The sequence below is a fragment of the Hyperolius riggenbachi genome, chromosome 1 (genome assembly GCF_040937935.1).
Source record: "Hyperolius riggenbachi isolate aHypRig1 chromosome 1, aHypRig1.pri, whole genome shotgun sequence".
Lineage (NCBI taxonomy): Eukaryota > Metazoa > Chordata > Amphibia > Anura > Hyperoliidae > Hyperolius > Hyperolius riggenbachi.
The window spans coordinates 83,903,979-83,930,130 of NC_090646.1; the positions used below are offsets into that span (position 1 = coordinate 83,903,979).

General features: G+C 45.7%; 1 protein-coding gene across 3 annotated transcripts in view; it reads right to left on the reverse strand.

The window, feature by feature from the left end:
• FAM193A (family with sequence similarity 193 member A) overlaps positions 1 to 26,152 on the reverse strand; it is a 127,561-nt gene that overhangs the window by 74,279 nt on the left and 27,130 nt on the right. For all 3 annotated transcript variants that reach the window (XM_068275897.1, XM_068275887.1, XM_068275879.1), the window contains exon 2: positions 8,869 to 8,934. In XM_068275897.1, coding sequence (XP_068131998.1) covers positions 8,869 to 8,934 — 66 coding nt within the window. The remainder of the gene's footprint in view (positions 1 to 8,868; positions 8,935 to 26,152) is intronic.

The following is a 26,152-nucleotide window of genomic DNA, read 5'->3' on the forward strand; positions in this document are numbered from 1 at the left end:
GTCATCCAAGAAGCCTGGCCATGCAAGCACAGCCTGATAAATCCCAGCAGCCATTGCCAAGTGGGCATTAAAGCCCATATTCAAGAAATCATTTTACGGCTCACTCCTCCTCTCTAGATAAGCAATATAACTGCAGTTAAGAGCCGGGTTGCTCTCACGAGTAATCACCTGTGATTCAAATGAGGCTTAAACGGAAGGTTCACGGATATGTTTAAAAAAAATAAAATACTAATCCACTTACCTTGGGGCTTCCTTCAGCCCGTGACAGGCAGAACGTGCCCTCGACGCCGCTCCGGAGGCTCTCCGGTTTTCTCCGGTGGCTCACCCGACCTGGCCAGGCCGGCTTCCAGGTCGGGCTCTCGTGCGCTCCAACGTGCGTCTCACGCGGTCGCGCTGACGTCATCGGACATCCTCCAGGCTGTACTGCCGATGACGTCAGCGCGGCTGCGTGAGACACACGTTGGAGCACAAGAAGCAGCCCGACCTGGAAGCCGGCCTGGCCAGGTCGGGTGAGCCACCGGAGAAGACCGGGAGCCTCCGGAGCGGCGTCAAGGGCACGTCCTGCCTGCCATGGGCTGGAGGAAGCCCCAAGGTAAGTGGATTAGTATTTTTATTTTTTTAAAACATGTCCGTGAACCTTCCCTTTAATTGGCGCAGGTGTGCGGCAGGGATACAAGGGGTTATTTACCCATAATTCCGCTGTCAGCCCTGAGTTCCGAACAGCTTGCACGTGTCCTATTGGTTGCTTTGCAAGCCTTACCACAGCGAACTTCCTCCTTCAACCCGGAAGGAGGAAGTGCGCCGGTTTGAAGGAGGAAGTGCGCCGGTGTGAGGCATGCAACGCGACCAATAGGACGCGTGCAAGCTGTTTGGAATGAAGGGCAGACGGCAGAATTATGGGTAAATAACCCCTTCTATACCCACCGCACACCTGCACCGAATCACAGGTAATCACTTGTGAGAGCAACCCTGGTTAAGAGACACTCATTAAAATGTTGCTGCAAAAAGCAGAGCTACTATAGGTGGCTGCTCTCAGTGAGCTGCACTGCCTTCCGGGAATGAAGATATGGCTGAGTAAAGGCACACTGCCCATTACAATCAAAATGCAGGCGTGAGTCACATATACAAATGCGACAAAACATCGGCAGAAGAGGCATATAAAAACCGTTTCAGCCGATTATCACTATGTGTGTACACTGTACAATGGCCATGCACAGACATCTGTCGGATCCTTAACGACACCCGAGCATGACCTATCACAATGCTATATACAAAAGCACACCATGTAGTGCATCACTCCACCCCCTCCATAGCAACAGAACATATATCTATCTATCTATCTATCTATCTATCCCAAGGTATTTTTGCACCTAAAATGACCCCAAAAGCAAAATCTTGGTTTACACTCAGGTCATACAGCGCTGCCTGGTGTCTAGTGGCACCCCCCTCTCCCATAGAGAGGACCCTTTTGGTCTAGAGGCCGCCATCCCTCCCTGCATTCCCTAACAGCAGAGTAATGGCAACAAAGGTGGTGTAACAAGAACCTGCCCTGATCTAGGGCTGGATGATACTCCAGCAGCAACTCTCCGGGGAACCACATAAGAGTCGGCAACTGGAGTTTGCATTTTGATCTCTACTTCCTGATTCTGCGTGCCAGAATAATCTACAGAGGGCTAATCTGGACACAGATGACACGTTTGTTTGCTCTGGAAAACACCACAATTTTTGGGGAGCCACTACTTCCTGTTTAACCACAGGCGTACACCCCCATAGTGACCAGGCTATGTTTTACAATTCAATGCACTGCAGCTTTTAAGTGGATCCGATATACACTTTAATTGCATAACTGTGTTCCTTTCATATAGTTTATAGGGCATGCCTCAAACCAAATACTTTTTTGTTTTTGTTTTAATACTCTAATTCCCTATAAACTAAACAAGGCTCACCCAGAGCTTTTCAGAGTGCCTTGGCTTTTTCAGACAGTAGTAAGGGCTTATGGGAGCTCTGTCTGGGCAGGAGGAGGGGGAGGTGTTACTAGCCAGAGATTTCAGAGGCAGAGGGGAGGAGGGGGAATTAGATTTTCACAGGCTGAGTGCTGGAGATGCAGATCAGCTTGCCTGTGTGTAATGTTTACAAACGTGGCTGCTGTCATTGTATCACAGGAAGAAATAATCGTATACAGTACTGTTGAAGCTGTTTGCAGCTAGATTTGCTGTGTAAACGATCTAAAAACTTTAGATATGATATATAGACAAGTTACTTGTTATAGTTGGTTTTTCATCTCGGATCCGCTTTAAAAGCTCGCTGCAGAGCCATACTACTAAGCATGCAAATGAATCTCCCTCCCTTTTCTTGCCACCAACAGAGCTTTCTGTTGGTGGCATCCGATTGCTGCTGCAACTTTTTTTTTTGTTTATTAACCACTTCGCCATATCTGGACGCATATATCCGTCCAGATAGGCAGTGGTGCTGCAGCCGTGTGTCGCGCGCGATCGGGCGCGCGCCCCCGCTGCCCCCCCCGATCAGTGAATGGGAATATAATTCCCATTCACCGATCCAAGTCCCCGGCAGAAATACCGACGCTTTCTCATCAGAGAGCGTGGTATTTCTGCCCCCAGGAAACAACTTCTCTTCATTTTAGTTCCTAGATGCGACATCGTTCGCATCTAGGAACTTTTTGAATGTGGCCATCTTGTGGCCAAATAGTAAACTGCACCCACATACCTGTATTGAATAAAAAATACATTATTTTACATCTAAAATTGGCTATTTACCTCCCAAACTAAAATTACCCAAATACATTTTTGTATTAAAAAAAATAATTAAAAAAATTACAATTAAAAAAAAAAAAACTACATAAATAGTTCCCTAAGGGTCTGAACTTTTTAAATATACATGTCAAGAGAGTATCTTATTACATTTTTTAAAATTATAAGCTTGTAAATAGTGATCGACGCAAATTGAAAAAATGCACCTTTATTTCTAAATAAAATATCGGCGCCATAAATTGTGATAGGGACGTAATTTAAATGGTGTAATAAGCGGGACAAATGGGCACATAAAATGCATGGGTTTTAATTACTGTAGCATGTATTAATTTTAAACTATAATGGCTAAAAACTGAGAAATAATGTTTTTTTTCCATTTCTATCTTAATCTTCCTGTTAAAATGTATTTACAGTAAAGTGGCTCTTAGCAAAATGTACTACCTAAAGAAAGCCTAATTAGTGGCGGAAAAAACGAGATATAGATCAATTAATTTTGATAAGTAGCGATAAAGTTATTAGCGAATGAATGGGAGGTGAACATTGCTTGGATGCATAAGATTTTCGAAGCTGTAGGCTGAAGTGGTTAATTTGTAATTTTTTTGTTAAATAAAATTATGTTAATTTTTTTCCTCCCGCCGACATCCAATCCCAGCGATAGTCTCTTATAGGCAGCAGCCTATGAGAGCGATCACTGTGCGCCACTCCAGGGGACAGCCGAGTGACACGGCTGTTTCTAGTACAATGCTGCTGTAGATTGCAGCGCTGTACAATGTAAACGGACCACGGTTTAGCCGTCTAACAGTCTGCTATTGGTAGACTGATCAGCTCCGTCACTCAAGCGGGGATGCATGCGCGACCCCCAGAAAACCACTCCCCCAGGACTTGACGCCAGTCGGCATTATGTGGTCCTGGGGAAGTCACCTTGTGGCCAACAATCGGCGCAAGGCGGTCGCAAGGAGGTTAAAGGTAATTTTGCCTTGAAGGCCAGGCTTTTGCTAAGGTATCATTATCCAGAGCTGGTGATCAGCTGGCACACCATAAAGAACGAGGCTTGTACCTGTGGGAGGATAACTATTGGGACTGCCAGCATCTCATTAACTCAGATTTATATGGAAAACCTTATTTTAATTTTAAACTATTTCTTTAAACAAAGTGAATAGCGCAAAACAAGCCTTTACTCAGACCTTAAAGCAATAGGATTAGCCAGACTATGACAGAAAAAACAAACACATATCTAGGTAGATAAATACTTGATCTACTTACATAACACATGTATTGTACTGTCCACGTTTTGATTTCAGTGAATTTTATATAGTAAATGAAGAGAATTCTGTTCCTGGCGGGAACCATGTCTTTAACCCACAGCTGAGGCTAAATACTGATGTCATTCTTCCCTTAACTTTTTTTCTTTTCTCCTCCAATCGCTGAGTGACCTCATCCTTACTTGCAAACACAAGTGAGCAGGGGATCAGGTTTCAGCTAGTCAACTAGGCAGGAAAATAAAGGGAAGAGGAGGAATATATTATAGATAAAAAGAACCCCCAGCATGCAACTGTTTAGCAACAACTATTAAAGGGCCAGTGCTCCTAAAATATGTGATAACTCCAAATCATAACAGCAGAAAAAGTTTTAAAGTTTTGAATGCAGGACTAGCATCTTTATCACTTAATACACAGACCAGCTACTGTTGAAATTTGTTTTTTATGGTGACAATCCCACGTTACAAATTCAGGTCATGTAGAATCAAATAGCAAGCGCATGATATAAAGAGTAGTACAGCCCTATTCATTATTACTCAACCCAAGACAATGTGTGCTCATCTCAGGTGAAACCCCAGCAGCCTTTTCAGGGAACAGAAATTTTATGTGGTAATGTATTGACATGTGTACTGTAATATTCGCTTGGTAGGCGAAAGTTCGCCTTGCTACTAAGAGACTTAGCCACGGTAGAACCAAATAGGCGCATTAGATGGCGCACGCGAGCATATAGTCGCTTAGCAACCTATACACAGAGCGGGGAAGCTTCTGGAAATGACACAAGGGCAGCGCAGGCGCAGTGGGCAGCATGGTGCGCGACATAGGCTGAGGAAACTGGTTATAACCAGTTCTCACAGAGCATTCAGTCAGTCAGGCAGCGGTGAGCGATGGGAGCGGAGGCCCGCAGAGCAGCAGCTGCCTCAAGATGCCAGAGAGGGGCCCGGCCAGGGCCGGATTTCTGGCAAGGCCACATAGGCCATGGCCTAGGGCACCAGAAATTTAGGGGCGGCTCAGTGAGGGGCAGTAAAGCTATTCTATGCAGCCATCCATATCTACAAGAACAGATTTAACCTTCAAACTCCCTGTCCAGTACTTGTGTCATCCCTGCAAGACCTGTAAGCTCTATCCTGCAGGTACACTTCAGCCTAGCTCTCATGGTGACACAATGGTTCCATCATTAATGAGATAACAAACATAACATAAAAAGTTCTTAAGGAAAACATAACTTATAATCTATACGCATATTACTAAAATAGTCATCTGTGACAACTGACATCCAATGAGGGAAAGTAAGTAGAATTCTCATTGGGGCACACAGAGATAACAACCAAACAGACGGTATAGTTGGCCTTGGGCGGTAAAAAGTACAAATCCGGCCCTGGGCCCGGCGGCAGCAATCCGAACAGAGAGAGAGGCAGCATATTAAAGAGAGAGGACATGGCGGCAGCTGGAGACAGATAAGGAGACCCAGAGAGCCAGAACCAAAGATACAGCAGAGAGAGGCTACTAGCCAGATGAGTATGAGTGTTGCTACTTCATTGTGCCACAGTTCAGAATCAGAGTAGTAGTCTACAAGGACGAAAAGAGCACGAATTGAGTGCGGACTGTCTGAAGAGTGACAGTTAACCGCAGTATACTGAATTATTTCCTATGATCAAGGTGGCCAATTTGAATCTGCCTGTCTGTTATGCACTTAAAGAAACAGTAACCTTTTCATGATAAACAGTTTATTTCTGCAATACAGCACTGTTATTGCTTGGAGAATTAAGACTGCGCCCAGGTTACATCCCAGTTATTGTGAATTGTGTTGCCAGAAAGTGAATAGCCTCCATGAGACCCCTCAGTTGATGCGTAAGCTCAGCCGCCAGTTGTGATTATAATTCTGAGACATTTGCCTGTCAGCCTGTATCAGACCCTCAGTCTCTGTACCAACAGCCTAACAGTGAAGTGAGTAATAAGTGGTAGACCTAAGTGCAAAGCCTGTGAAGAAGAGAGAGAGCGTTTAAGATGAGGAAAATCTGTCAGACACAACAACAAGGTCTGTTAACCTACCAGCAGAAAAATAGAAGATTTTGTAATGGAGTCACTCTGCCTCCTGTGACAGTAAAAGTACTACAGTAAAAGGAAAATAGCACCTGATAGAAAAAGTCAAACAGATTTATATCCAATACTTACACTCGCATAAGCTGGAGCTTCATTTAGTGTGGAATCTAAATGGCATAAAGATTTGTCTTACTAAAGAAGAATATTGGTGCTATACCTGGGATCATTTATTTTCTTTGTTTCTTTTATTTTTTTATTTCTTTGATTCCTTATTGATTTATGTCATTTTTATTTTATTTCATTATTTTATTTGGCGCCACAGTAAAGAGAGAAAGAGTCTGAGAAATCCCCTGAGCCAAAGAGTGGAGGTTATTTCAGTGTCAGACAAAAAGTGAAAGTTGTTACAGTACCATAAAGAAAGAGAAACTAATACAGAAGGTTTTGCTGAGCATTATATAGCTTGGACTTGGTAACAAGGGACAGAGACAGCTTAGAACTGAAGTTGCTCAGTAGACCTGTTTATGCCCAAGCCCCTACCTACCAGCATATGGTACTGTGTTAACCTCCTTGCCGGTCTAAAAAAATCCGGCAAGGAGGCAGCGCCGCACTTTAAATTTGTTTTTTTTTTAAATCATGTAGCGAGCCCAGGGCTTGCTACATGATAGCCGCTGAGCGGCGGCATCCCCCCACCCACTCCGATCGCCTTCGGCGATCAGAGTATGCAGGAAATCCCGTTGAGAACGGGATTTCCTGCAGGGCTTCCCCGGTCGCCATGGCGACTGGGCGGGATGACATCATGGACGTCACAGGGAACCCCGATCCGCCCCTCAGCGCTGCCTGGCACTGATTGGCCAGGCTGCGCAGGGGTCTGGGGTGGGGGTGGGGGGGGGGGGGGGGAAGAGTGCGGCGCGGCGGGTAGCGGCGATCGCGTACTACACGCAGCTAGCAAAGTGCTAGCTGCGTGTAGGGAAAAAAATTGTGCAAATCGGCCCAGCGGGGCCTGAGAAATCCTCCTGCGCAGGTTACCCTGAGCTGAGCTCGGGATAACCGGCAAGGAGCAAGTGTTATATATATAGCGTAGTAGTTGATGAATGTAAAAGAAAATAGAACTGTTGTAGCTCATTTATTTGTAAGAAGTGTTATAAGTAACCTGAAATTCATTCCAAAGTTTGTACGGTGCACCGGCTGTGAAGAGGAGAAGATTTGACTGACGTAATGTGAAAGGATATATGTATAGGTGTTGAGAGTTGTTACTGGATGAGTAGTAACCAGTTGACCATTGCTTCAGGTCAGAAATAAATTCTTGATATTCACGTTTACGTCAGTGTCTGGTGGATTCCTCTCAGGTCGGGGCGGAACAAGGTTCAAATTGGGTTACAGATGTTCAGCAACCAATGCCAAATGACTGAACATCCAGCACAAACGGTCACTATTATCACTCAATTCTTCTCCCTCCCCTTTCCACAGAATAGAACATGCTCATCTGCTGTAGCCGACCAGTCTGTATAGCGACTGCCATTTTGCACAGGTGATTCTCCTGTGATTAGCGCAGTAAAATCACTGTACAGTCACGATTCAGAGCAATTGCAATCAGTGCTTTTATAAGCACTGTATCGCACAAAATTCTGCAGGGAACACGTTTTGCAATTGCCACTAATCGCGAAACACCCACGATCATCGGCAATAGCTGCAGTGAAATCACTGAGCTAGCGCTTTGGCGATTAGTGGGAGTTACCCGCTAATCGCCCTAGTGAGAACGGGCCTATGAGCTTGCACACATGCCCAGCGCACTTTGCCCGTTTGTGATCAGAAGCTGATCCCCGGCGGACGACAGCGCTGAGCCCTGCTGCACAAGTGTCAGCCATTCAGCTGACACGTTATTTTGCTATGGGGATAACACTGATGAGCAGCACATGTGGGACATTACATGGTGGGGGAGCGCTGTGAACGAAGGGATGGGGGGGGGGGGGGGGAGGTAAATCAGGGTTGGGTAGATCTGTCCGGTGGACTGCTTGTGAGTTGGTAGTCGTCAGGTGCTGTACACACACCTGATTGTCGGCTGAGGCAATTATTATTGCCCAACTCAGCAGACTGAAGTCAGGCATGTGTACAAAGCTTAACACGCTCACTCAACATGATTAACATTTGTTTCGGTTGACAATCATTCAGAGCCTAAAGGGACACACATGTTGAGTATTGTTGCTAATGGAATAAACTTTGTCTTACTGAGATAAAAAGTTATTAAACACGACCATATGAGCACAAAATTGATGCAGAACCCCCCTAGTCTGTGCCCTGCTGATCCTTCATGGTACCACTTGGGTAGCAGACTGCTTAAAAAATGCTGTAGTACACAAAGACAAATAACATTTATATTGCGCTTTTCTCCTGGTGGACTCAAAGCACCAGAGCTGCAGCAACTAGGATGTGCTCTATAGACAGTAGCAGTGTTAAGGTGCGTACACACGCACTACGGCCGCCAACGACGGTCCGTCAGACCCTCCCGCTGGGCAGACTTTCAGGCGACAGTAGCGCGTGTGTACGCGCTGTCGGCAGACTGATAAGGCTGTTTCTGAACGATTCGCTGAGTCTTGCTCAAGGTCTCCTACTGAATGAGTGCTGGCTTACTGAACAGGAAGAGCAGAGATTGGAACCCTGGTCTCCCGTGCCAAAGACAGAGCCCTTAATCAGTACACTATCCAGCTATGACATCAATCTCGTCTTGTCTACCATCACGTCACTTATGGCTAACACGGTACAATTCTCTACTACTATAACAAATATCACCCGTGGACACTTACCTGCGGAACACTTGTGAAGTCGGAAGTGAGTGGTCCATCTGAGAAAGGGGTACCGTTTAATGCAATCTAAGACAAAACAAACATAGAAAAACATGTCACCTACAGATACTATTATAGTGCATTAGTAAACATTTCTGTATTGGAACTTTATTACATATCCATAGCAACAAAGTTATTAACCTCCACGGTATTTCATTTCCCTGCGATTTCTGTACCAATAACAGTACAATCAGCAATCTGTGCAGTCGAATATAGTTTTGCTCAACCTAACCAACAGCATGCATTCCTAAGACTTCCCCATGATCAAGAAGAGAGAAAATGAAAAAAATGGAGTCTCAAATACAGAAGTGTGAAAATCAGGTGTTTATCACTGGCGTACACTGATCAGCAAAGCACCATCCTTGTTCTGTGTTAAAATGAACCATTTCCTGATCATATGCTAAATATACAGCAGAATCTAACAACTTTATTGCCACCAGCTGCCACTCGACTGATGTTACAAACACTCCATTTGTTGTGAAACTGCTCCTGGCATTTATCCAGCAGTGCATTACGGACCATGTAGAATTTCCATCTCTGTTCCTGTGTGTGCTTCATTAATGAGTGGCATTGGGGTTTCCCAATCTGAAATGTATAATCTCAGGCAGCAGCACTGCAGTGGTGTGCCCAGGCACTAGAGTAACTAGCCAGGGTGTACTGATGCAGCAATTAGCTAAGCTCCAGGTGCACAGAAAGCAAGGGAAGGTGTTGATTGTTACATTTAGCTAATTCCACACACTGCTTACACAGAAGATCAGTTTTTTTAAATTAGAATAGAGGCTCAGGAATAACATTTTCTGTAGCAATGGATAATTAAAGTGAATTTCCAACCCTATGTATTTTGTTCGGTCTTGTACATATACACGCTAGAATGAAAACCTTGCTGAAACGGAAGATAAAGACCGCCACAGCCGAGAATCTAGTGTGTACAGCTGTAACCGATGCCCCAGCAAGTGATCAGCCTGGGTGATTGAACAGAGAAACCGAGAGCCCAATATAGTGTAGTATGTATTGGATCAGGGAGAATTAGTGTAGAGTATGTATTATACTTACAAACATGGGTTACCGTTTAGGCAACCACTATATATAAGCAGGTGGGGAGATTAGACCTGTCCCCACTCAGGACTTGCCGACCAATGGATTTTTCACTGATCGGTGCTGCGGGGGCTCTACAGCCCGCAGCACCAATCAGGAGTGCAGCAGGGCGATCAGACTACCCCCCTTTTTTCCCCACTAGGGGGATGTCCTGCTGGGGGGGTCTGATCGCCGCCGGCCATCTGCGTTTTGCGGGGGGGGGGCTTCTCAAAGCCCCCCTCCGCAGCCATTTCCGCCCTCTTCCTCCTTACCTCCCTCCCTCCCTCTCTCCGTAATGCACAGGACGGAGTTCCGTCCTGCGCATTGAAGGATAGGCTTCAGCCTATCATATGCCGGCGATCCCCGGCCAATCAGAGGCCGGGGATCGCCGATCTGCCTTACGGCGCTGCTGCGCAGCAGCGCCGTATGATGTAAACAGCGGGGATTTCTTCCCCGCCTGTTTACATTTTGCCGGAGAGCTGCGATCGGCGGCTCTCCAGCTGTTCACGGAGACACCCTCCGTGAACTGACATGGAAAGGCCGCTCGATCGAGCGGCCGTTTCCATGGTAACCCGCAGACGACCAGTTTACGCCAATCGGCGTTAGCTGGTCGTCAAGAGGTTAAGATGTCGCTCTCTGAAGAAGGAAAGGAGGGTTTGTCACCCTTCCAACCACCAAGGGGGGATATCTTGACAAGTAGATGTACAGAGGCGCCAAAAGAATAAAATATGCTAAAATGTTTAAAATATTCGGGTGGCGGCAGTGGACCGGCCACTCAGAAATAGACTCTATGCTGTCGCTTAAGACAATTTATTCACATACTCCATGAACAGAACCGCAACGCAAGCGCCTCTGCTATTCGTGACCTTGAGACTGTACTGTGTACTCCTATCTGTTTATTGCCTGAGGAAGCAGGAATATACCCGTGAAACGCGTTGCGGTTCTGTTCATGGAGTATGTGAATAAATTGTCTTTATCTTAAGCGACAGCATCGAGTCTATTTCTGAGTGGCCGGTCCACCGCCGCCACCAGAATATTTTAAACATTTTAGCATATTTTAGCCTGGGTGATTGGATCAGCCGAGCTCATTGTTCCTCCACTCACCCCGCCCACTGCATGACGTCACTCTAGTGCTGCTGTAAGCCCTGCAGGCTAGTGATGCGTCTGTACAGTGCCAGCCCTGCAATGTGGTCTGTAGGATCGAGTAACGATCCCTGACGGATGCAAAGCCTCGTATGTGAGTGTGCGCTTCTTGCTACAGGATGACAGGAGCAGTTAATCTGTATGAGGGATGATCAGTGACATGCTAATGAAGCCGAACTGATGCAGTTTTTATGCAGCTTGAAAATGGCCAATCAAGTGTGGGAGCTGTTACTAAGTTGGCTGGTCCATTTCTAAACTGCATAACGTTTGCAAGAGATTGGAATTCTCAGCATCTCATACAACTTCCCTAATGTCCATCTTCTCCTTCTCTTGTCACCTGATGGCAAGCAGAGCTGCAAACAGGCATTGCACATTTGTTTTCAGCACTGCTGTTCCAGATTCTCACAGCTGCAGGAAAGCACAGCTATCCAATATGGGTTTTCAAAGCAGAAAAGTGAATGAAGCCCATGGTGAGCTACAATCCCCACTGCTGACACTCCTCATGCTGTCAGTTGTCTTCAGGATCCCTCCCATTCCCATGCTTTTTAATATTTGATAGGCAGGCTCCTCAGCCAAGTATTCTACTGTATGCTCACCAGGCACTGCACAAGCACTTTGAACTGGGCATGTGTGAGTTCCAAACCGCACATGCCCGTTAAAGGGAAGTGCTCCTGCACGACAGAAAGTACTGCACGAGCACTCTCTTTCAGACCAGGAACACACTAGGCAGAAACGCTAGCGTTGCGGAAAACGCACATAGTGCAAGTCAATGGGCTGCATAAAAAAGAGCATATACTTGCATTCAGCAATGTGCGCTTTTAACAACGCTGGTTTTGTTGCATATTTATCAAAAACCCACACAATGAAAACCGATGGTGACAGAGGTATTGCGTTTTATATGCTTTACAAAAAACAAAAACAAAAAAAAACACAAGTTTGATGATGTATTTCCGCTTCCTGTTGACTTCCTAGTGATTTGCATAAAAAAGAATGCAAAACGCATATGCGCTTTATATATGCGAGCCGCAAACGCATTAAAACGCAAAATACGCATACGCACAGAAAATGCAGGTAACGCACAAATGCATATGCAGCAAAACGTTACATTTCCCACATTGGCTAGTGTGTTCCCAGACTCACTGAGCATGAGCGATTTGGGACTTGCGCATCTCAAGGTCAAAATTCCTTGGTCTCCACCTGGTGAACAACAGAAATGCTGCAGGGGGAAAAGGTCCTGGAACAGGAGAGACAACAAGCAGCAGGATTGCAGTGTGTACAGAAGTTAACCAGGTTTGTAAATGTAAAGATTTGGCAAACTTCAGGTTTTCTCTAATATTGAATATCTTTATTCACCCTGGACTTTGTGCGCTCCCTTGGCCAGGAGTGTCCTGTGCGTGAACAATACTACTACGTAGCCGCGGAACGCAACAGAATATCGCGCACAGCCCAACTGCGTCTGAGCAGTATACCCGGACCAAAGGACTTTTAAGGGCAATTTGGGGATGCTGTAAGCAGCAGAGGACAGAGGCGTGTGAGCAATCAGGGGGCCGGAGGAAGCCCCAGGAATGTATACATATTTATATCCACACCGCGGCGGCAGCCCCAGGACCGCCTGATGCCGATTGGCATCAAGTCCTGGGGCTGAAGTTTGCAGAAGATCGTGCGCAGGATGCACGCGCATCTCCTGCTTGGGGGGGCGGAGCTCCGCCCCCTCTTCAGTCTCCGAGCGGCGATCGTCGTTAGACGGCGTAATCTACGTCTATTTGCATGTACAGCGCTGCGGTCGGCGGCAGCGATGTATTGGGAACAGCCGTGTGACACGGCTGTCCCCTCCTGAGGCTGGGGAGTGATTGGCTGTCATAGGCTTAAGCCTATGACAGCTGATCACCCTGATTGGCTGGCGGGGGTGAGGGAGGGAGGGAACAGGGGAATGACAATAAAAAAAGGCATTTTTATTCAAAAATAAAATAAATATTTATATTAAAAAAATACAACTGTGGAGTGATCAGACACCCCCCCCCCCCCCCCCCACACACACACACACACACAGAGACACAGAGAGAGAGCTCTGTTGGTGGGGAGAAAAGGGGGAAGGAATCACTTGTGTGCTGTGTTGCATGGCCCTGCAGCTTGGCTTTAAAGCTTCAGTGGCCAATTAAAAAAACAGCCTGGTCTTTAGTAGGGTTTAGCACTGTGGCCCTGAAGTGGTTAAAGTGGAACTGTAGTAAAAATAATAAAATTGCTTTTTTTTTTTTACAATATTAATTTATAAATTCTTTAGTTAGTGTTTGCACATTATAACATCTATTTTAATATTAACCACTTCACAGCTCCAGTACAGTATATCTACTCCCCTGGTGACTTCAGCTAACCGCCCAGGGGAGTAAATATACGTACTCCCGCTGCTACCACTGCTGTACGCACTCCCGCTTATTTGTGCGCTCGTTCATGTTGCCATCTGCCCGCCAGGAGATCAATGAATGAGAAAGCAATTCCTAATCATTGATCTAAGTCCCCGTAGCAATTATCGGCGCCTTTTATGAGAAGCTGCACGATCATTCTAATAAATAAAAGTTTCCCATCTTCAGTACACTTCCTGTAAGCATACATATTTCGCTTACAGGACATATAACAAAAAAAAGACTGAGGCCATCTTGTGGCCAAATAGTAAAACTACATCTAAAAAGTACTTTTTTTAAATGCAAAGACCTGTTTTTACATTTTAAATTAACCCCTTACCTCCCACACTCCCCAATAGTTACCATCATTTATTTTTTTTTGTAAAAAAATACAATGAAATAAATTTACAATTATAAAAAATGCATTACCGTATTTTTCGCCGTATAAGATGCACTTTTTCTTCCCCAAAATTGTTGGGGAAAAGTGGGTGTCTTATGCGGCGAAGGTACAGATTTTGGAATGCAGAGGTGACCCCGCATGCGTGACCCCGGCGCACGTGTGCTGATTGCGTAATCACCGCGCGGCTAATTAGGACTCACCGGCCAGCGATGTTCGGCGGCTGCAACAGCGGTAGATGGGAGAAGAGGATCGCGAAGCAGGACTGGAGCCAGGAGCGCGGCGGCAGGAGCAGGTAACGTATATACTGTAATTACGCTGCTGGCACAGGGGGATATGGACAGGGGGACATGGCCGGCACAGCGGGACACGGACGGCACAGGGGGGACACTGACAGGGGGAAATGGCTGGCAGGAGGACACTAACAGGGGGACATGGCTGGCACAGGGACACTGACAGGGGGACATGGCTGGCACAGGGACACTGACAGGGGGGCATGGCTGCCACAGGGACACTGACAGGGGGGCATGGCTGCCACAGGGACACTGACAGGGGGACATGGCTGCCACAGGGACACTGACAGGGGGACATGGCTGCCACAGGGACACTGACAGGGGGACATGGCTGGCACAGGGACACTGACAGGGGGGCATGGCTGCCACAGGGACACTGACAGGGGGGCATGGCTGCCACAGGAACACTGACGGGGGGCATGGCTGCCACAGGGCGACATGCCTGGCACAGGGACACTGACGGGGACATGGCTTGCACAGGGGGAGACTGACAGGGGGACATGGCTGCCACAGGGGGACATGGCTGGCACAGAAGGGTATGGTTGGCACAGGAGGACATGACAGGCACAGGGGGAAACAGCAGGCACAGGGGGACACAGGAACAGCCAATCCCTACACTGACCACATAGGGGAACACAGGCAGGCAACATGGGAATAGGCAATCATTACACTGTCCCCTTGTGTGGTCAGTGTAATAGTATGTAGAGTAACTGGGGGGTGAAAAGTCCATAAGACGCCCCTGCATCATAGACGCACCAAGGTTTAGCTTTTTCTTTTTTTCCAGATTTTTGCCTTCTAAATCTGGGTGCGTATTATACGGCGAAAAATACGGTAATAGTTTTCTTAGGGACTGAACTTTTTTAATATGTATGTCAAGACGGTATAATACTGTTACTTTATAAATTATGGGCTTTTTATTAAAGGAAAGGTTCAGGGTAACGTGGAAAAAAATTAAAATCCATATCCACTTACCCGGGGCTTCCTCCAGCCCGTGGCAGGCAGGAGGTGCCCTCGCCGCCGCTCCAGAGGCTTCCGGTCGTCTTCGGTGGCCGACCCGACCTGGCCAGGCCGGCTACCAGGTCGGGCTCTTCTGCGCTCCACGGACGGGCTCTTCTGCGTCCCACGCGGGCGCGCTGACGTCATCGGACGTCCTCCGGGCTGTACTGCGCAGGCGCAGAACTACTGCGCCTGCTCAGTACAGCCCGAAGGACGTCCGATGACGTCAGCGCGACCGCGTGGGACGCAGAAGAGGCTGTCCGTGGAGCGCAGAAGAGCCCGACCTGTCAGCCGGCCTGGCCAAGTCGGCCACCAAAGACGACCGGAAGCCTCTGGAGCGGCGGCGAGGGCACCTCCTGCCTGCCACGGGCTGGAGGAAGCCCCGGGTAAGTGGATATGGATTTTTATTTTTTTCCACGTTTCCCTGAACCTTCCCTTTAATGATGGATGCAAAACTGAAAAAAAATGCATCTTTATTTCCTAATATTGGCACCAGACATTGTGATAGGGACATCATTTAAATGGTGTAATAACCGGTACAAATGGGCACATTAATTACGTGGATTTTAATTACGGTAGCATGCGTTATTTAAAAATTATAGTGTCCGAAAACTGAAAAAAGGATTTTTTTCCAATTTTTTCCATTAAAAAACATTTAGAATAAAAAAATTCTTGGCATAATGTACCACCCAAAGTAAGCCTAATTAGTGATAAAAAAAACACATTTAACACATTTCATTCTGATAAGTAGAGATAAAGTTATTGGCAAATGAATGGAAGGAGCTGAAAGGTGAAAATTGCTTGGATGCTGAAGGGGTAAAACCCCTCAGTTGTGAAGTGGTTAAGGATTTACATTCTGAAGTTTATCACAGGTGGTGACAGGTTTAGTAATGCCAGGTGATCTGCGCAGAATGTTCATTACTGAAAGTTGAATGCACAGACGGAGATACTGCTTGCTTGGGTGTTGGAAAAAGCAGTTATTTCCCACAATGCAAGGAGGTTCACAGTCAGGAAACTTTTAGGACCATGGTCTTGACACTACAATGTGGGAGAGGTTTCACCACAATATCAGCCATGCAGACCCTCCCCTGATCTATTTGAGAAAAGGTAAAGATTTCTTGGTGGGGAAGGAGGTATCAGCTACTCACTGGGATGAAGTTCAATCCGCTTCCTCTTTAACAGGAAGCAAATAGAACCTCCACAGTGGAAATAGGCAGGGACAGAAACACAACAGTCGCTGCTCTAAGAAAACCATTTGGGTAGGAGCCCTATAATAAATGCAGGAAGATGCAGCATGGACATAATGAAGCCTCTGAACTTTTCAGTAAAACATGGCAAAGTTCACCAATCAAGATGAAAATCAGTGCATTAATGAGGAAGAAAATGCTGGAATTCAAAGCCGCGCAGTACGGACCAGCAACCTCAGCCCTGCCGGAGCTGAATGCTAAGCAGCTACTTATAAAATCAGAAGTCACATATTAAAAACGTTGTATCCTGTTACCAGGCTTTCATGGTCTAAAAATAACAATGTAAATGAGCCCAGGAAGTAGAAGAACGCTGAGCCCCGGCTGTGAGAGAACGCTACGGCGGTGCTGCCGTGAGAACGCAGGTGCCCAGGTGTACGGTAGTTCTGTTACACTGCAGGCACAAAGCTACAAGCTGCTGCTCACTCAAGTCCATGCATGGAAATGAGCTTTTAGCACATAATATGTAGCAATGCAATGAGTACCACCATAATATGGTTGTCTTATGAGGCTGTCATTACTGCAGCAAGAGCTCAATGCAAGCAGACGTCTACATAGATCTGCTGCAGAATGCCGCAGTAGACCCAGAGATGTTCAGCATGCCTATAATACTTTCAGGTGTTAATTGAGTGCTCTGCTCTCCCCATTGCAGTAGCAACTTTATTCTGTCTCACCAGAGAATTATGAGCAGTCCTAAGCTTTGAGTAGCAGCTAATAGAGTGTTATGGGCAGTTTCCCAGCTTTGTCTGCGCGTCCCTCTCCCTCTGCAGAAAGTACAGGCATCAGATCTGAGAGAAAAAGGCTATAACTTTTCTGTTGACAAGATAGCTCTCCATGATCCCCTCCTCCTCCCCCAGTCTGCCTATTTACAAGTTAATTACCGTATATGTAAAGAATATCTAAGGGCCCGTTTCCACTAGAGCGAATCTGCATGCGTTTTCTGCATGCAGATTCGCACAGCTGATAACAGTCAATGGGCCTGTTTCCACTGGTCAGGAAAACTGAGCGTTTTACTGTACAGGACAAATCTGTACAGCAGAGCCATCAGAATTCGCACATCGCAAGGCTAGTGTGCAATTCGCATGTAATTAATAGGAAATTTGCATGAGTTTTTGCTATGCAAATTTTCATGCAAATTCACATATGTTTTAGTGTAAAATCAATGTAAAAACGGTTAAAATCGCATACCTACAAAGATACACGAAAACGCATGCAAATTTACATACAAATGCATGCGAATTCGCATCTGCATGCAAATTCATTTATGCATTTTCCGCAAAGAAATCGCACCGCACTAATGGAAACGTAGCCTAATGGTGGCCACTTATGATCCAATCTTATTCATCCAATCTTACCATTTCTATCTAATACAAGCCTATAGTATCCAATTAATATATTCCATCAGTTTACTCTTCTACTACATAGATTTGGTAAGACTGGATGAAAAAGATTGGATCGTTAGCGGCCACCCTTAGGCCTCATGTCCGCTTTCTATCAGTACATCAATGTTACCGATTGCGCTTCTGTCCGCTTTTCAGCAACATGTATCACAGATGGAAACAAGGCCTAAGCCATGGGTGGACAAATTAATATGGAATTCTGAAGACTAGTCTACCTGATCCAGGAGCTTGGGCAGTTCCAGTGATGGGAACTAGAAGAAAAAAAAAAAAAAAAAAAAAAAAAAAAAAAAGAGGCTGATCCAGTACAAAGCTATAATGCCAATACCTTGTCAATCCTGCTACGCACATCTGACTAAAGAATGGCATCTCTTAATTAAGATTTGGGAGGAAGGACCTCGTTTTTAAAACATTTTAGTTATCGGAATGCTTAAATCAAATTCCAAATATAACAAATTCAAAATATTGCATAATGTTTGACTAGCTTCGTGATTTCCTTACCAGAACTTGCCATAATGCCTTGATTCAATGACACAACTAGCTTTCATCAAAATGCTCTGACTCAATGACATTACCACTATCTCTGACCTCACCAATATGCTTTCTCTGACTCAGTGCACCACAACCAAGGCTAAATGAAGTGCCCTCTAACTCAATGACATAACCGCCAGAGCCGGTCACAGCGATCTTCAACTCCAAGTCATCACCACGTGGACTCATAGGTGGTCTTCCACACACAAAGCAGCCCCACCAGGAATTGTCAGTGGTCTCTCAGAATCATTCCCTTCAGGATTCGTCACACTACTTCTACTCCGTGACATCAAGAATCATCACAGTGACCTCTGACTCCGCTCACTGGTGTTAGTGGGCCACACTGACCACTTGCACATAAAGAAAAAAAAATGAACCTGCTTTGCTGGCTGAATGTAAACGCTGTATACCAGTTTCAAATCAGATATAAAGTATCTGATAACAAAACATTCACAACACTGCCAGAAGAGACAACCTCAATGTTTTGCCTATATAGCCAGTGACATTCAGGGCCCTTTTCCACCAGCGCGTTTGCACTGGCTGAATCGCAAAAACGCAAACCGCTAGCGATTTTACAATCGCTACGGTTTGCTTTTTAACATAGGAATCGCGGTAGGTCATTTCCACTACCGCGATTCGTTTTTGCCGGGAACGCGAACGCGCGGCGGAGCGATAATTGCCGCGATTTTGCTATGCAGTGCATAGCATAGCAAAATCGCGGCCGCGAACGTCGGGGAATCGTCGGTAATTGCGATTTGCGAATTGCGAAGGGCCCTGATGTTTGAGGGCCCTTTTCCACTAGCAATCGCTAGCGTTCACGCTAGCGATTGCTAGTGGAAAAGGGCCCTCAAACATCAGTATTTCCTAGCAAGATAAACAAATATTCAAGTGTAGCTAAAACTGCAAACGTTTCCTACCCAAGTTTCACATTTTCGGAAACTAACCGCCATTACAAACCTTAACAATGACCTCAATTCACTAAGCTTTATCAAACACTTTATCAAACGTTTGATAATTTACCTTGTGGGTAAAATCTAATTTTTAATTCACTAAGGTGTTATAGTTTTATTGAATGTTTTATCGATAAAACGTTCAATAAAACTATAACACCTTAGTGAATTCAAAATGAGATTTTACCCATGAGGTAAATTATCAAACGTTTGATAAAGTGTTTGATAAAGCTTAGTGAATTGAGGCCAGTGTCACGTTCTATATGATGCAATAATCATAAAACACCCTTACATGCCCAAAAACCTTTAGGCCAGAAACCCACTAGGAGTGATTTCCTGAGTGCTTTGCGATTTGAAAATTCTTGCTAATGTAATGCTATGGGTGGCATGAGCGATGTGATAGCATTGCATTAGCAAGAGCTTTTTCAAATCACTAGCTATTAGAAATCACTCCTAGAGGGTTTCTGGCCTTAGAAAAGCTACACAGGATATTAACCTCCCTGGCGGTACGCAGTTTAAATGGCTGCATCCGTGGGAGGGATTTTTTAAATTAATTTTTTTTTTTTTTATGTTAGCTAGCACTAGGCTAGCTAACTATGCTGCCTAAGTCCCCTGACACCTCTCCTACCCCCCAGATCGCCACCGGCAACACTCACCCATCCGCGATCCCGCGAGAGCCGCAGCTCCCCAATTAGCATCACTCGTCGCTATGGCGACGATCGGACATGACGTCATGTGCAGTTCCGATCCTCCCCATAGCAAAGACGGGTGCTGATTGGGAGGCTGCGCCATCGCGGGATCCCTGGGGGGTATATATACCGGCGGCGATCGGAGGGGACCGGAGAGACTTGGGCAACATAGCTAGCTAGCAAAGTTAACAAAAAAAAAAAAAAAATTAAAAAAATGTAACAAATTTAATTTTAAAAATTCCTCCCGGGGCGATGCGATCCTCTGCGGCGACAAAACGGTGAGTAACAGGCAGACACGTGTCTTTCACCTGGCACTGTTTGCCTGATGACTCCTTTAAAGTGCAGTGTTCTCCCCAGGCTCTTTTAGCTGGAAGCTAAAAGCTCCAGCATTCCATTCTCTTATCTTGCCCTACCCAGCTATTTTTTCAAACCACCGATCTACTTTTTCATGCCACCCGCCTGGAAAAATTTTCTGGGGAGAGCACTGCAGAAAGATAAAACTGACATAACATTCAATAAAAATGTGTTTTGCTACTTTATATTAACCATACAATTATCAGATTACCTTTTTGTTACACAAGTAATATTGCCTGTCTAAAAATTCCCAAAGTACAATTTATCTACTCTGGAAGCTGCCATTGCATTTTATTGCATAGCTGCTGTCTTTATAAATTAAACTATCTAGTGATCACTTCTCAGCTTCACACATTCTAGAAGCATAGGGAGCTCAGTTTCAGCACTTTGCTAATGTTTACTAAATGTATCTGACAAAGGAATGTAAACAAAAGATAATGTTATTACCTCTTTGGATGAAGCCAGAAGCTTTCCACTGCAGAACAAACTGCGGTGTTTAACTGTTTGAATGCTGTTCTGCTACAATTTTTTGTGGTAGATTTTATGCTGTAAATATTTTAGAACAAGTAGGAAATGCTGCGTTCCTACTACTTTAATCCAACTGAAGAATGATGAATAAAGTTATGAATATTATTGTGCAGATGAGCAATAACAGGTGTTGAGCTACTGATACAAGCAGCATTCTTTAGATGTAAACATAAGATGAGAAAGTGGCAGGCTACTGGTTTGCATGTGCTTCTGGGAAATATGAAGTGGGGAGCCTGCAAGGACTTGCTTACTGCTTTGTCTTCTGCTCCACATTATACATAAAAGGAAAAACAGTTCAGCTGCAAACAATATTATACAGAGGGGTTAAAAGGGACAAAGATGCAGGGAAACGCATGTTGATCTTGTAGCTAATTTTTATGAGCGGATCAGAAGCTACTTGATTTGCGACAATATCTGGCAGATTTGATCATAATGATCAAAGTTAGCAGAAATTAATGCTGCAAAATGGCCAACAGACCATTTCCATCAGAAACAGTTGATCCGGAATACTGGAAAGATCTTGCTCAAAAGGGCTCAGTCGGGTGCGTGGCAGTGACAGCATTCCATTCACAGACCCCGACTGTTCTTCCCATGTCCCCGCACCCTCACGGTGAGTGTGGAAGACCCTCTGCCCCGTGCCTCTAGAGTCCTCTCTCCATTGCCCTGGGAGAGTCTGTGCGCTGTGACCCCATCTCATGTACTGACCAGGGTAGTGAAGTAGGAGTAATTTTGGATACCTGGAGTCGGTGGTTTCAATAAACTGAGGAGTCATGATTTATGAAACAAATCTATAGCCTTTGTAAAAATTACACTAAGGAGTCGGAGTAATTTTGGGTATCTGCAGTCGGAGTTGGTGGTTTCATAAACTGAGTCGTCGGATGATTTTTATAGCGACTCCACAGCCCTGGTACTGACGTCTGATTCGATCAGAGGTGGATCTATCAGATGGTTGAACTAATGGCCATTGAGTAATGTACTACCAACTTTATTCAGAAGAAAGTCCTTTCCAATCAAAAAGCTGACATCCCTAAATGAGCCTATAGTAAGCCACTGCCCCATTATCTGACATAGCTGTATAGTATAAAGGTGGCCATAAACTTATAGATTTGCAGCAGATTCGACCATCAGACAGATTTCTGTCGATGCCTGTCAAGTCGAATCTGACAGAAATCTGATGTGTGCCACACACTAAAGGTGGCCATACACTGGCCCGATTCGCCGCCCTTTCGACAGCAGATTCGATCACTGGGATCGAATCTGCTGCCAATCGTTCGCGCTACACGCCGAATTTCGATCCTTTTCGTCCGATCCAGTCGATCGCTCCGTGCGGAAAATTAGCGTCGATCGCCCGCGGGTAGGGAGCGCGTCGCTAGCGGCGTTCGAGTGCCCGACGACCGACGCAATAGAGCCGCATACATTACCTGCTCCGCCGGCACATCTACGCCCGGTCACCGCTGCTCTGTGTCCGCGCTGGTCTCCGGCATGCTTCAGTTCCTCCGGCCCGGCAGGAAGTTTAAACAGTAGAGGGCGCTCTACTGTTTAAACTTCCTGCCGGGCAGGAAGAAGTAAAGCATGCCGGGGCCGGAGACCAGAGCTGAGACGGAGCAGCGGTGACCTGGGGACTGGAGTCGCGCCGGCGGAGCAGGTAATGTATGCGGGCGGGGGGAGCGCGGCAGCACCACCACCACAACAGATTGTGAATGGTTTCAGGCTGAAATCGGTTCACAATCTGTTTGCAGTAAAGGTAGCCATACGATCCCTCTCTGATCAGATAGGGATCTGTCAGTTGGTCGAATCTGATGGCAAATCGACCAGTGTATGGCTACCTTAAGAACCGATTTCCAATAGATTTCATTCTGAAATCTATTGGAAATCCATCTAAAGGTGGCCATACACTGGTCGATTTGCCATCAGATTCGACCAACAGATAGATCCCTTTTTGATCGAATCTGATCAGAGAGGGACCGTATGGCCATCTTTACTGCAAACAGATTGTGAACTGATTTCAGTCTGAAATCGTTCACAATCTGTGGTGGTGGTGCTGCCGCTGCTCCCCCCCCCCCCCCCCCTCCGCATAAATTACCTGCTCCGCCGGCGCGAGTCCCCGCTGTCTTCTCCGCTCTGGTCTCCGGCATGCTTCACTTCTTCCTGCCCAGCAGGAAGTTTAAACAGTAGAGCACCCTCTACTGTTTAAACTTCCTGCCGGGCAGGAAGAAGTGAAGCATGCCGGAGACCAGACAAGAGCGGAGAAGACAGCAGTGACAGCGGGCATTCACGCCGGCCGGAACAGGTAATGTATACTCTCTGTATTGCGTCGGTCGTCGGGCATTCGAACGCCGCTATCGACGCACTCCCGACCCACCGGCGATCGAGAAAAATCTTCCGCACGGACGGATCGTCGGGAATCGGTGGGAACAATCGATTTCGGACGGAAATTGATCGTTCTGTCAACGGTGTGAGCGGCGATTTCACAACCGGTTCGATCACTGATCAAATCGGCCGTATATCGGCGGGAAAAATCGCCCCTTAAATGCATTATTGGACCATTAGATCCAATGCAACTCCTGACAGAGATCAAATGGATCGAAATTGATTGATGGCTGAAATCGACCAGTGTATGGGCCCCTTAAAGCCTGACTACTTTGGCTGCACTGTCCACTGCTACAAATGGGTTTCTGAGCCAAGACACACAAAACCCAGACCAAAATCACACTACAGCTTTCCTTTATCACTGCCTGGCCTCAGTATTGGTGTAGAGGTCAGGCAATCAATTTGGCAGGTCATCAGCAGGGGCAACGCTGGTGTGGAATTGGTGTGGCACAGGCTGGCAGAGGTGTGACAGGGGCCAGTAGTTGTGTTGCTGGGCTTCCAAACAAGGAATGCCTTCCAAACACAGCACTAAGTGAGGCTCATCAGAAACTTGCTAGCAGGACCTGCATAATGACATCATTCAAGCATTGTATTTCTGAGCATTCCTTTATCCTGCCTTCAATGAAAGGAAATAGGCTTTAGCAGAGAAGCAAAGATCCACGTTTCAAATATCTCAGCTTGTTAAGTGAAAATTATAAACGGCGATTAAAACATTGCCTGAAAACCACGCCAAAAATATATAGATACATTTCAAAGTTCTAAGCGCACATACAGCACAATGTAAGTCAGCCTAAAAGCCATCTGTCCCTAAATAATAACAGCAGTTCAAAATGCAATGTCGGAGAATAGACGAGCACAGCAGGGTGACTCGAGGTTACGCTCGCCCTACAACCAGCCGCTTTGTAAAATGACAGGACGGGATTACTCTGACTTGTCACTGCTCACTCATCACATGATATAAACAGACAGGACAAACAGCAAGAGACACCAGTGCCACAGCAACATCAGTAACAGCTTACACATTATTGCACATGGCAACAGCAGGCTTCCGAAACAACATTTCAATTCAGAAAGTTTCAGTGCTGTGGAGTCGGAGTCGAGGAGTCAGAGCAATTTTAGGTACCTAGAGTCAGAGTCGGTGATTTTTGTACCGACTCCACAGCCCTGGAAAGTTTCATATTATTTATAAGCAATCACTTATGTGCTAATAAGTTTTCCAATCACAGTTACTGTATATTCCTGCGTATAAGACTACTTTTTAACCCTTGAAAATCTTCAGAAAAGTTTGGGGTCGTCTTATACACCGGGTGTCATTGATGCCGGGTGATACACCCTGTCCTATTACCGACTCTAAGATCTCGCTGCTGAGGACTGTAGTGAAGCGGCGCAGGCACACGTGTGAGATCTGAGAGTCAGAGAAAGAGGTAAATAGGATACAAGGGCGGGGCCAGAAGGGTGAAAGAGGCGTGTTTTATGGGCACAGCGCAATCTATTCTTCCATACCGCTCTGATAAACCGGAAGACAGGGAGAGCTGACCAATCCAACCAGTCAATCGCCTATATACTGTTATATACTGGGTACCACATACAGTACAGCACCAGTATCTGTTCATACATAGCACCAGTATATGATTTTTTTTTCATTGGTGTGCGTTGGAAGAGGGGTAGTCTTATATGGCGAGTATATCCCAAACTCTAGATTTTAACTGGAAACGTTGGGGGGTCGTCTTATACGCCGGAATATACGGTACTAGACAGACACTGACCTCACACTTTTGTAACTGCATGCAGCTCATTTAATAAAAGCGGACCTGAACGCAGAAATTCCTCTCTGCTCTAAAAGATAAGCAACAGCATAATGACCTTTACAGAAAAACTTGTTACAGCTGATACAAATCCTGCCATAAATCTGCAGCGAGTACCTTCTGCTTTCACGGAAACAGACAAAAAGGTTTATTCACAAAAAAAAACTTTTCTCATGAGTTCTCACCCTAATCGTTTTTCACCTAAACTTTTTGAACCTTTCTATGCACCAAACAAGCAAAAATGACAAAATCGTAGGTAAGGAAATTAACATTTTTTTGTGTGTGATTTTGTTTGCAAGGAAAAATGCTGTAAATTATTTCGTAAATAATATGTAAGTATGGAGAGAAATTTAGTGAATCAACCCTATAGCATTAAGATCCTGTGTTTACAAATTAGCTGCTCTGCCGAGGCAGATGAGATTCCTGAGCTGACAGCTGAGAGATCAAATTATGGTTGGATTAGTCACAGATGAGGGGGAATTAAACAGGCTAAACCAGGCATGGGCAAACTTGGCCCTCCAGCTGTTAAGGAACTACAAGTCCCACAATGCATTTGCCTTTATGAGTCATGACTGTGGCTGTAAGACTCCTGCAATGCATTGTGGGACTTGTAGTTCCTTAAAGAGACTCCGTAACAAAAATTGCATCCTGTTTTTTATCATCCTACAAGTTCCAAAAGCTATTCTAATGTGTTCTGGCTTACTGCAGCACGTTCTACTATCACTGTCTCTGTAATAAATCAACTTATCTCTCTCTTGTCAGACTTGTCAGCCTGTGTCTGGAAGGCTGCCAAGTTCTTCAGTGTTGTGGTTCTGCTATGAACTCCTCCTTCCAGGCCCCTCTCTGCACACTGCCTGTGTGTTATTTACATTAGAGCAGCTTCTCTCTTCTCTCTTATCTTTTACAAGCTGGATAAATCATCCTCTGAGCTGGCTGGGCTTTCACATACTGAAGAATTACAGACAAGGGCAAAGCTGTTTGCAGGAAGAAAAGAGCAGCCTGAAACTTCAGTGCATGAGAGATGCAAGGGGAAAGAAACACACAAATGATCTCTTGAGATTCAAAAGGAATGCTG